The sequence below is a fragment of the Tachysurus vachellii genome, chromosome 18 (genome assembly GCF_030014155.1).
Source record: "Tachysurus vachellii isolate PV-2020 chromosome 18, HZAU_Pvac_v1, whole genome shotgun sequence".
In the NCBI taxonomy this organism is placed as follows: domain Eukaryota; kingdom Metazoa; phylum Chordata; class Actinopteri; order Siluriformes; family Bagridae; genus Tachysurus; species Tachysurus vachellii.
Window position 1 is genome coordinate 948,249 of NC_083477.1, and position 12,994 is coordinate 961,242.

The 12,994-nt window shown below is 36.8% G+C and overlaps 1 protein-coding gene across 1 annotated transcript; it reads left to right on the plus strand.

Annotated features, from left to right (window-relative positions):
• Nucleotides 1-503: 503 nt before the first annotated feature.
• On the plus strand, nt 504-11,848 carry paqr4a (progestin and adipoQ receptor family member IVa). Its single transcript, XM_060892416.1, has 3 exons — nt 504-2,119; nt 9,306-9,524; nt 11,113-11,848. Exons 1-3 carry the CDS (start codon nt 1,915-1,917, stop codon nt 11,544-11,546), a joined length of 858 nt encoding a protein of 285 aa, XP_060748399.1. The 5' UTR covers nt 504-1,914; the 3' UTR covers nt 11,547-11,848.
• Nucleotides 11,849-12,994: the final 1,146 nt, after the last annotated feature.

The window sequence follows — 12,994 nt, forward strand, 5'->3', positions numbered from 1 at the left end:
TTCAAGTTATTTTAAAGCACAGCACTATACTCAATATGGCAAACTGCATGACTTAAAAGTGTTATATATTGATCTCACATATATAAGACATATGCAAGTCATCAGCGGACTGCTAGTGTGTGGTGTATTTTAGCACTGTAGTCCTTCCGTAGGGGAAAAGGACTTCATAGGGTTTACAATTATGACTCATTTCACTGATTCGATTCTTTTAAACAAACTCGCTGAAGTGACTCCATACAAACTGAGCAAGCATTGATTCATTCGATTCACCAGGAAGACCAGCATCCGGAAGTTGTAATCTCTATACTTGATTAATAGGAAACATTTATTTTTATTTTTAAATAGGGGAAGTAGAGTATGTATCGTGTAAAATGCGCTTTTATGCAAGCAAATAAAAGATACAAAATAAATATATTTTTTTTGTGCTTGCGAGTCGACTCACTTTTGAACAAACTCTTTCTCGATTCGTTCATCGCCGCACCGAGCAAAAAAAAAAAAAAAAAAAAAAAAAAACGACTGATCCGGACGCCGGTGTAGAAGATGGCAGAAGAGATGTGTTCGGGGGATTGGAGGCGGATTGGAGGTCAGAATTTGTTTCAAGGATAATCACACAGAAAAGTCGCATCCTGTGTGTTTTTTCGCCAAGTTCCTTTATTCCGGATTAAAGCCAAGCGGAGTGTGTTGTGGATTTCACCCTCAGCCTGGCGGCCCAGAGCGCCGCACAGACCCGGACATGACCGCAGGCTTTCAGCTGTGACACATTTCATCACTTATGGCCTATTTTTGTAGGAACATCGATTAAATCTCTCGCTATGATTTCGCCAATTTGACTGAATCAACTGACTTTGGGTTAGCAAGTGCGGCTACACGTTAGCTAGCTGTGTGTGTGTGTGTGAGTGCGCGCGCGCGCGCACCAACCTGCTTAACTGACTGGATGTGATTGAATGGAGATTTTTTTGGATCCTGTTCTTTTTTGGATCCTGTTTAATTTCTGTAAACAGCCGTAAAGACTAAAGTATTCATCATTAAACTTTATTGTTTATAAGAAGGCGTTAGTCTAAATAACCTTATCGCTGTTTTCATCGGCAAAACCGATCAAATGGACACCAAAATATTAAACTATGTGATAAATTATATATTTAATGACAGCAGTTATAGACAGATTATATAAGTAACCTTAATTCCAGTACGGTCTATTTTTCTGAATTGACTCAAATTCGTCTAATTGTTGGATTATTACCGTGTTATAATTCACGTGTTCGCCAAAATCCACCCCTCAGTCGTTACTACCCTTTTAAATGATTTTTACTTTAAACACTAAAGACTTACGGTGTGTTTACGTGTTTATTAACTGTTATTTCTGAGGTAAATCTGAGGTCAAGCCGAACTTGTTGAACTTAAAGCTTAGACTCGAAGGTAAAGTCAGTGAAATCTGTGTAAAAATGTGATCTCGTTAAGATTTAAAGTGTTTTATGCCAAACTGGTGGCTATTTTTAAAAGAAATAAGTAAAATGATCGGTTTATTCGAGTAGAAAACCGTCCTTTCTTCACAACATGCTAATGATGCTAATGAGCGTTTATGCAAATGACCGTTAGGGCTCGAGCCTGTGAGGCGTCAGAGGTTAGCCGCTAGCTAGCTAGCAGTGTTAGCTCTCTGCTCTGAGGAGATGTCGGAAGATCGATGTGCTTGTGAGGTTGGATGTCAGATTCTTCTCTGTAGGTGACATTTTTTGTTAATAACAAATCAAACATTCGACACAGTTGTGGCTGAGGTCTGTAAAACAGCTGGACTTTTTTATTTTTATTTTTTAACCCCAGCTCTCAGCAGGCACGCGCTCCACGTCCCTATGCACGCGCTCCGTTCAGAAGCGTGTTTAATCCATACCTGGGGATTCCGCAGTGTGTTGTAGTTGTATGTTGTGTTTGTGCGTGGTGGTGTTTTTTTTTTTTGCAATGGCTTATCTAAATGGACCCAGATTACTGGACTGGGCGAACTCTCCTCCTCACCTCCAGTTCAATAGATACGTGTTGACCGGCTACAGACCGATCTCCTCCGTGCAGGACTGCATCAGGAGTCTGTTTTACCTGCACAATGAGCTGGGAAACATCTACACACACGGTGAGTACAACAACAACAACAACAACAAGTTCCTATTCATCATCACAGCCTGAATGCTCCTCTGGAGTAAATGCATGGCATCTTTATTATATTAACATATTTACTCTATTAACATCTTTACTATATTAACATATTTACTCTATTAACATCTTTACTATATTAACATCTTTACTATTAACATCTTTACTATTAACATCTTTACGCTGTTAACATCGTTACTCTATTAACATCTTTACTCTATTAACATCTTTACTATTAACATCTTTACTATCAACATCTTTACTCTATTAACATCTTTACTATTAACATCTTTACTCTATTAACATCTTTACTCTATTAACATCTTTACTATTAACATCTTTACTATTAACATCTTTACTATTAACATCTTTACGCTGTTAACATCGTTACTCTATTAACATCTTTACTCTATTAACATCTTTACTATTAACATCTTTACTATCAACATCTTTACTTTATTAACATCTTTACTCTATTAACATCTTTACTATTAACATCTTTACTATTAACATCTTTACTATTAACATCTTTACTATTAACATCTTTACGCTGTTAACATCGTTACTCTATTAACATCTTTACTCTATTAACATCTTTACTATTAACATCTTTACTATCAACATCTTTACTTTATTAACATCTTTACTATTAACATCTTTACTATTAACATCTTTACTATTAACATCTTTACTATTAACATCTTTACGCTGTTAACATCGTTACTCTATTAACATCTTTACTCTATTAACATCTTTACTATTAACATCTTTACTATCAACATCTTTACTTTATTAACATCTTTACGCTATTAACATCTTTACTCTATTAACATCTTTACGCTATTAACATCTTTACTTTATTAACATCTTTACTCTATTAACATCTTTACTATCATCTTTACGCTTTTAACATCTTTGCTATCAACATCTTTATGCTGTTAACATCTTTACTCTATTAACATCTTTACTCTATTAACATCTTTACTATCAACATCTTTACGCTGTTAACATCGTTACTCTATTAACATCTTTACTCTATTAACATCTTTACTATCAACATCTTTACGCTATTAACATCTTTGCTATCAACATCTTTACGCTATTAACATCTTTACTCTCAACATCTTTACGCTATTAACATCTTTACTCTATTAACATCTTTACTCTCAACATCTTTACTCTATTAACATCTTTACGCTATTAACATCTTTACTATCATCTTTACGCTATTAACATCTTTACGCTATTAACATCTTTACGATCATCTTTACGCTATTAACATCTTTACTCTAACATATTTACTCTATTAACATATTTACTGTCAACATCTTTACTACTAACATCTTTACTCTATTAACATCTTTACTTTATTAACATCTTTACTATCAACATCTTTACGCTATTAACATCTTTACTCTATTAACATCTTTACTATCAACATCTTTACGCTATTAACATCTTTACTCTATTAACATATTTACTATCAACATCTTTACGCTATTAACATCTTTACTCTATTAACATATTTACTTTATTAACATCTTTACTATCAACATCTTTACTCTATTAACATCTTTACTATCAACATCTTTATGCTATTAACATCTTTACTCTATTAACATATTTACTTTATTAACATCTTTATTAACATCTTTATTTACTCTATTAACATATTTACTCTATTAACATCTTTACTATTAACATCTTTACTCTATTAACATCTTTATTAACATCTTTATTTACTCTATTAACATCTTTACGCTATTAACATATTTACTCTATTAACATCTTTATTAACATCTTTATTTACTCTATTAACATATTTACTCTATTAGCATCTTTACTCTGTTAACATCTTTACGCTATTAACATTTTTACTATCAACATCTTTATGCTATTAACATATTTACTCTATTAACATCTTTACTTTATTAACATCTTTATTAACATCTTTACACTATTAACTTCCTTACAATAACCATGCATTCACCTGAAAGACGTTTAATTAGGAGGGTTAGACGAGTGCATACATATTACACACAGTAAACACTACTTATTAATAATGAAACATAGTGACACAGGGTTCAGTGAGCAGTCATAATGTGTCATTAAACACCTCACTGTTGATGTAATTAACTTTGGCTCCAGGAGCTAGACAATGTGGCACATCATCACAATACTTTTTAAATATTTTTTCTCAATATTCACTTCTCGTGAATGTTCTCAAAAAAGTCATCGAGTCCAGTTTTTTTTATAATTTTTTTTTAAAAAAAGATTGCATATGAAAAATATAAACAGAAAGAAACGTTAGACAGAACAGTTGAACTCAAATGACTGAAACAATTTAATTTTTTTCCACATTTCTTTTCCTTTCGCAATTTGCGTGTAAGAAAAGAAAGTTTCCTTGCCGCTTCTCGGAGACGTCAGCTAGAACAAAATCAGACGTCATTTGGGTACGTGGAAGATCTACAACAAGCGCTTGTAACAAAGAGTGTGTTACAATGGGTTGTGTGAGCAGACGTGTGTGTGTGTGTGAGAGAGAGAGAGAGAGAAAGAGAGAATGTTGGCTTTCTCAGTATTTTCACCTGTAAGCCACCATCTCTCACATTTATCCAATCATTTGATTGAATCTTGTCCATTAAGTGTCAGTGTCACTGTGATCAGATGAGATTCTGTCTCGTTTTTCCACACAGTGTCTCTGCTGTCCTTATATCATTAAATCCATAGCTGAGTTTTACACACCAGATCGCTTTGGATATTTTTGAATATCAAACTAACTCATAATTGTTTATTTTGCACGTGTACAATCTTTAAAAAATGTTTTTTTTTAAATACTGGTATTGTTTTTTTTCCCCATCTAGCTCTATTTATGCGAATAAAATCAGTAAAAAGTTTAACATAAATCCACTATATCGCAGCTAAGATAAGTTTGATGTAGTGAACCGACTATAAAGGAGGGCGATAAAGTGCAACGTGCTGTAAAAATGTTTCTTACATTTTATTTTATGAATTATTTCATATTAGTTCTGTGTTTTTTATATATGTATTCATCTATAATTGTTTAAATTGGTTTCTTTGTAAAGATTATAATAAAAATATTTTTAAAACTAGTTAGTTATAGTTTTATTTTTTTTACACTGTTTTATATAATTTTACGATTCAGAATCGTCTCTGTTGAAATCTGTGATATTTTCTGCATGTTCTTTTGTCCGTTCTCCGTTTTTATGTTACGTGAGCAGGAAAAGCGAATCTTTAAACAAGCGACGTAGCTGAACTTGAGCCTCGCGCTGACGTCGCTTCAGGAAACAGGAGAATAAATGTGATGTGTTGCAGGATTTTTTCTGTGTGGAGGAAAAACTTTTTTTTTTGAACTCAGTGAGATTTGTTGTGATTTAACGAGGTTTATTGATCGTATTAAAAACATGATATACATCAAAAATAATGAGTCGCAAATGTATTAATCACAATTAGTTGAAGTCTGTGTGTGTGTGTGTGTGTGTGTGTGTTTTAGCATTCCTAGTCTTGCATGTGAATACACACCCTTTTGTTTGAATACACACCCTTCAGAAGATCGCATTTGCTTGCCACATCCCTGGGCAGATTTCAGACATCAACACAACTCCTTCTTCTGTGACAAAGATTTTATTTTTTGTTCCATCCTAAAATTTCTGAAATGTCAGAACAGCATTTTTTTCACATCTGATCTGTCATTGCTTTGATCTTTTTCAAGTTTCTTGTACGTTGGGAAGTGTGTGTATGTTTTGTTTGTGTTGTGTGTGTTTTGTGTGTGTGTGTGTTTTGTTAGTGTTGTTTGTAGTGACATTTTCAGCTGGAAAAACATCTGGCAACTAATAAAGTACATTGATATCAGGTCTGTAACATGATGAGATATAAAAGGGAAGTGTTAGAGAGTCTCTCAGAAGTAAATGTCCAGACGTCTTCAAACTGTTTTAAAAAGAAGAGAAGATGCTACACCATGTAAACATGACCCAGTCCCAACTACTCTGAGACCTGTAGCAGGCAGCAAATGTGAAATGAGCTCATTAATGGATCAAAGTGTAGAATTTCTCAGTTTAAACATTTTTGTTATCTTTTGTTCTATTGTGAATAAAATAGTGGCTCGTGATTTGAAATTCTTTTAGTTTTCATTTTATTCAAATTTAAGGATCATCCCAACTTTTTCTTAATTTGGGTTGGATATAAGTGTGTGTTTGTTTGTGTGGGTGTGTTTGTATATGTATATAAGTTTGTATGTGTGTGTTGTATGTGTGTTTTATGTGTGTGTGTGTGTATTTCTGTATGTGTGTGTTTCTGTATAAGTGTGTGTGTGTGTGTGTGTTTCTCTATAAGTGTGTTTCTGTATAAGTGTGTGTGTGTGTGTGTGTTTCTCTACATGTGTGTTTCCTGTATGTGTGTATGTGTGTTTATGTATAAGTGTGTGTGTGCTTCTGTATAAGTGTGTGTGTGTGTTTTTATGTGTGAGTGTGTGTGTTTCTGTATGTGTGTGTGTCTTTCTGTATGTGTGTGTTTCTCTATAAGTGTGTTTCTGTATAAGTGTTTGTGTGTGTTTCTCTACAAGTGTGTTTCTGTATGTGTGTGTGAGTGTTTCTGTATGTGTGTGTGTTTCTGTATGTGGGTGTGTTTCTGTCTGTATGTGTGTGCGTGTTTCTGTCTGTGTGTGTTTCTGTATGTGTGTTTCTGTATAAGTGTGTGTGTGTTTCTGTATTTGTGTGTTTCTGTATAAGTGTGTTTCTGTATAAGTGTGTGTGTGTTTCTGTATGTGTGTGTGCTCTCTATATTGTAAGTGTGTTTCTGTATAAGTGTGTGTGTGTGTGTGCTTCTGAATACTGTAAGTGTGTGTGTGTTTCTGTATAAGTGTGTGTGTGTTTCTCTATAAGTGTGTTTCTGTATAAGTGTGTGTGTGTTTCTCTACAAGTGTGTTTCTGTATGTGTGTGTGTGTGTGTTTCTGTATAAGTGTGTATGTGTGTTTATGTACAAGTGTGTGTGTTTTTGTATGTGTGTGTTTCTGTATAAGTGTGTGTGTGTTTCTGTATGTGTGTGTGTGCTTCTCTATACTGTAAGTGTGTTTCTGTATAAGTGTGTGTGTGTGTGTTTCTGAATACTGTAAGTGTGTGTGTTTCTGTATAAGTGTGTGTGTTTCTGTATGTGTGTGTGTGTTTATGTACACACTTATACGGGGGATGTGATAGCCTAGTGGTTAAGGTGTTGGGCTACCAATCGGAAGGTTGTGAGTTCGATCCCAGGTCCACCAAGCTGCCACAGCTGGGCCCCTGAGCAAGGCCCCTAACCCTCAATTGCTCAGTTGTATAATTAGATAAAAAAAAAAAGTGTAAGTCGCTCTGGATAAGGGCGTCTGCTAAATGCTGTAAATGTAAATGTGTGTGTTTCTGTGTGAGTGTGTGTGTTTCTGTATAAGTGTGTGTGTGTGTTTCTCTATGTGTGTGTGTGTTTCTGTATAAGTGTGTGTTTCTCTATGTGTGTTTCTGTATAAGTGTGTGTGTGTTTCTGTATGTGCGTGTGTGTGTGTGTTTCTGTATATGTGTGTGTGTGTTTCTCTATAAGTGTGTTTCTGTATAAGTGTGTGTGTGTTTCTGTATGTGCGTGTGTGTGTGTGTTTCTGTATATGTGTGTGTGTGTGTTTCTCTATAAGTGTGTTTCTGTATAAGTGTGTGTGTGTTTCTGTATAAGTGTGCGTGAATGTCTGTGTGTTTCTGTATGTGTGTGTTTTTCTGTATGTGTGTGTGTGTGTTTCTCTATAAGTGTGTTTCTGTATAAGTGTGTGTGTTTCTGTATACAGTAAGTGTGTGTGTTTCTGTATACAGTAAGTGTGTGTGTGTTTCTCTATAAGTGTGTGTGTGTGTTTCTCTATAAGTGTGTGTGTGTGTTTCTGTATACAGTAAGTGTGTGTGTGTGTTTCTCTATAAGTGTGTGTGTTTCTGTATAAGTGTGTATGTGTGTGTTTCTGTATGTGTGTGTGTGTGTGTTTCTGTATATGTGTGTGTGTGTATTTCTGTATAAGTGTGTGTGTGTTTCTGTATAAGTGTGTGCGTGTGTGTGTGTTTCTGTATATATGTGTGTGTGTGTATTTCTGTATAAGTGTGTGTGTTTCTGTATATGTGTGTGTGTGTGTGTGTTTCTGTATAAGTGTGTGTGTGTTTCTGTATAAGTTTGTGTGTGTTTCCACACACTTGTAATATCTGACTAGTTCTGGAGACTGTAGTTAACCGAGATAACTCTTAACTCTAGACAGAATGTCCATCTGGTGTGACATCTGATCTGTACACTGCGTTATTATCATATTCGACACAAATGTCTGTGGTTTGTGGGATGATTCATCAGCTCAAATTCCACTTTTGTTCATCTGCGTCCTTCAGTGTTGCTGTTTAAACAGAGTAGGAGAAGTAGAGCTAATGCACGTGCGCACACACACACACCACAATAAACATGTTATCTAATATAATATATCTAATAAAGAGCATTGGGTTTAATTAGACTATTTATGACAATATCTGTGGTCTTACACACACACACCACACACACATTTCTATGTTTAGTGGCCCAGCGGTGGGTTTCTTCTCTAAAGGAAAAATAAACGCCTGGAAATAGATGTGCTGGATGGACAGCAAGCTTTTACCTGCCTCTGAAAAATCATTGCACATTAAGAGTCTTGGTTAGAGTGAGCACATGGCAACAGAGAGAGAGAGAGAGAGAGAGAGAGAGAGAGAGAGAGAGAGAGAGAGATCGATTATTAATGAATAATTCAGCAGAACATATGGTAGTTTAGAACATTTATATATAATCAAATAATTAATTTGTAAAATATTGTTAATTGAGAATGAGTCACTTGACCACCAATCAGAGTCCAGAACTCAGCAGCACTGTGGTGTGGAAAGCTTATTAATGACTTCTTTAAGCACTGCACTGTTCCCCTCACCTCCATAAAGGTGTGTGTGTGTGTGTGTGCGCACAAATGTGCGCATTGTGATTATTCAGCTTATGCCATAAAGCTCAGCATAAGCTAATCATTTTATACACACACACAAACACACACCAAAATATATAATTTCTTTTTCCTTCCATCTTTCTCAAGTCTTTCGTCTGACATGTTTCTGTGTGTGTGTGTGTGTGTGTGTGTTATCGACAGGCATCCCCTTGCTGTGTTTCTTGGTGCTGCTCCCCCTCAACATGCCCTGGTCTCAGATCAGTGTGACGTGGCTGGGTGTGGTCCACTTTCTGGCCTGTTTGTCTCCTCAGCTCGGCTCCGTCCTCTATCACCTGTTCATGAACCACGAGGGAGGAGAACCCGTCTACAAAAAACTGCTGACTCTAGACATGTGCGGCATATGCATGATTAACACACTGGGTAAGAACACCGGCATTGCACCAGAAGAGTTTAGTTTCGCATTAATACATTAAAAATATATCTTAAATATATCTTTAAAGGCTGCTCTGATGCAGAGATATAATTTACACACAGATATTCCATATTCACTCCCTGATTGGCTCGTTTAATTACAGGTAAAAGAGCAGAACGTTGCTCTATTGCTGTGTTTGTTCGTTCCGTCGTTAAAATACGGCCCTCCTTCAAAAATACAACTGAACATATCAATATCAATATTTATTGATGTGTTCAGTCTCACCTGCACTACATCTGCAGTTCCTGCTTGCTCCGCTCTTCCGCAGCCGATCACCGGGTACAACACAGTGATGAACAAATACATTTAGTGTTCAGTTTATTTTTAGAATTGACTGCTGAGGATTTGCACAACAACAACAAAAAAAAAATCAGTGTTCAGTATCAACGCAGCACACAAACACAGCACAAACCGTACAGTCTGAAGCCTTCATTTACAAGACTTGATCTCAAAAAATCTCAATCTGGCATTTAAATTGTTAAAACACTGAAAAATGTTGTAATCGTGTTAAACTCAAACACTTGGACAGTGATAGATAATAATATATAGACAACATTTTTGTGTTTACTGTTTGTTTCTGACATCAGAGACAACTTTATATCTCCAAGATATGTTAGATAAATATCAAAGAATATTAAACATGCAGTATACTAAATACTAATACACACACACACACACACACACATCTCACTGCAGCATTGCACCTCTGTCACTTTCAGCACATCAGGAGGAGTGTGTAGTTTGTCGCCAGGGACTCATTCGACTTTGGAAGCTGCAACAGTCTAGCTGGAGAGATTTCCATGGAGATTTACACTCCGTTTCATTCACACTCTGTCCTCTGAGTCATTCAGCTCGCTAACACACTAACAGGGCAAAGTAATAAAGTTCCTGCGGCTGGCATGAACAGATGGAGGCCGTTTTTTTTTACAGGAAAACATAACTATTAGAATGACTTAGTGATTGCACTATAACTGTTTTATTCACCATTAAGTTCCTGGGTTTTTAACAGCAACGACTAACACGGCGATACAATAACTACCATAATTTGTTTTATTGTTATTGGCCGTAATCAGGTTACATCAATATGTACAGGGGGAAACAGGGGTTACACAGCTGCTTCAGTGGATTTTCTGATCTCCACATTCAGATTATTCTGAATAATTCAAGATGGATTGTTTAATAGCATCTATATCTCAAAATTTGCCTTGAATGTTGTCGACATATCACTGAAGAAATAGTGCTAGTTGTAACGATCACATTAATGGCTGGTTTAATTACCACAGCTCATATGATTACAGAGGCTCTGTGATTGGTTGGGTTTACTTTGGGATTCTGGGTAATGTAGTGCTTAAATGTGAAATCCAAATAGACAGACTGGTGATGTCACACGCTGCGCGTGGCAGAAGATTAAAAATTATTGCTTATAAACAGATTCTTGATGTAAATAAGCAGCGATCATTTTTTTTACCTCTGAACCGGATGATCGCTGTGTTTATTTATTCATAGTAAAAGATTAATTATCTTTTTTCTCTGCAGGCGCTCTGCCCATTGTGTACAGCACACTGCTGTGCTACCCGTTGCTGCGCGGCGCCGCGCTGCTGACGTACATCGGTCTGTCCAGTTATGCCATCTACTGTGCAGTGACAGCTCGGAGCAGCGTGCGCCGCTTGCGCTCGTTCGGCGGACAGGCGCTCTTTCGCTTCTTCTTCTTGGGGCTGCGGTGGTTGGGTGTGGGTGGGGGAAGCTCCAAGTCGCTACGCTACTTCCTCACCATGGAGGCGCTGGCGGTGTCGGGCGGAATCATCAACATAGCCCGAGTTCCCGAACGCTTCTGCCCCGGTCTCTTTGACTACTGGTGCAACAGCCACCAGATCATGCACGTGCTGGTTGTCGGCTCCATCCTATCGCTGCACTGGGGCGTCCTGGACGACCTGCTGTGGATCAACACTTACGACTGTCCAGCATACTGATCACTGATCTCTGACCTCGGGGGTGGGATTTTTCAAGGAATCATTCTACTGGACTTGAGATTTTTTTGTTTTGATTTTGTTTTATTTATAGAATTTGACATGCATCAGGTTTTCTTTAGACTCAGGGAGAGGTCACATGCTCTGACCTTTGACCTCTTGACTCTAGTTTTTATCCAGGGGGTTTGTGATTCATAGGATTCATTTGCAAACAGATTCCTGTGTAGAGCTCTGACCTTTGACCTCGGGGTGCAGATTATTGTTCATCCTCGCAGTTTGACATGCATTAAGCACTGATAAGGGATGGGGGGAGTGTAATTGTGTGGTGGGGTGGGGGATGTTGTAACAACATTTAACCTCTGACCTCACTTTTTAATTGTTTTGGAGGGTGGGGGTGGGGGATGGGCTACAGGAACACGCTCGTATGGTAAAGTCGTGAAAGACGGTGACGTACGTAGGCTTCGGTTTGACCGTGACCTCAAATGCAAGATCGTACACCTGGAGTTGCCACAGGAGACCAACCGATTGCGTACACACTCTGTAATATGGCATTTATCATATATATATATACATATATATATTATATATTATATATATATATATACATATATATATTTTCACACCAGCCTTCAGAGCATTAACTTTAGGAATCCTGATGATTTTTATTTTCATGTATGGAAAATCCTGAGGTGCAGTGGAGCCGGAAGGCTCGGGGAAAATGTTTGCATCGCACAACGCGCATTTGCATTGCACAGCCACTCATCGCACGCAGCAGCTGGTGGAAAGCATGGCTTCTGGTAATGTACGCTCTGCTCTGAGGCCACACACACACACACAAACACACTGCACTACAATTGTTCAGAAGTCCACACACACATATATATATACAGATATATATATATATATATGTATATATATATATATATATATATATATATTTAAATACACATCCACCTCTCACTCCTTTCTCGTTATTTTATCATCACGTTTCTTCATCCGTTTTTTTTTACTTCCTGTCTTTCTCTTCCATCCGAGGCAAAGAGAAGCGCTCACTCCTCCTTTGTTTGCTGTTTATAAGGTTTACAAGGTTTATGGTGCTTTTTACAATACCGAGGAAGAGAATTTACAAAAGGAACGACTGTATTTGCCAAACAAGATGCACAAAATTCTCTGTTTTCTCAGTAGCATTTTTGTTTTGTGTAACGTTCAGCACTTTAGAGTGTTTTCTTTCTCACATGGTGACACGCTACCTGTTCAGTTAGCATGTCATCATGTAGACTTTATAATGACTTGTGTTTATGCTAACTCTGTATAGCTAATAGCTACAGCAGTGCACTAAAACTAGCTGCTTATATTTTACCGCAAACGCAGATTTAAGTTTTGTTGTTTTTGATCACATCAGTGACGCTAGTTTGTTAAATTATAATACAGACACAGAGCTGTTTACTGAC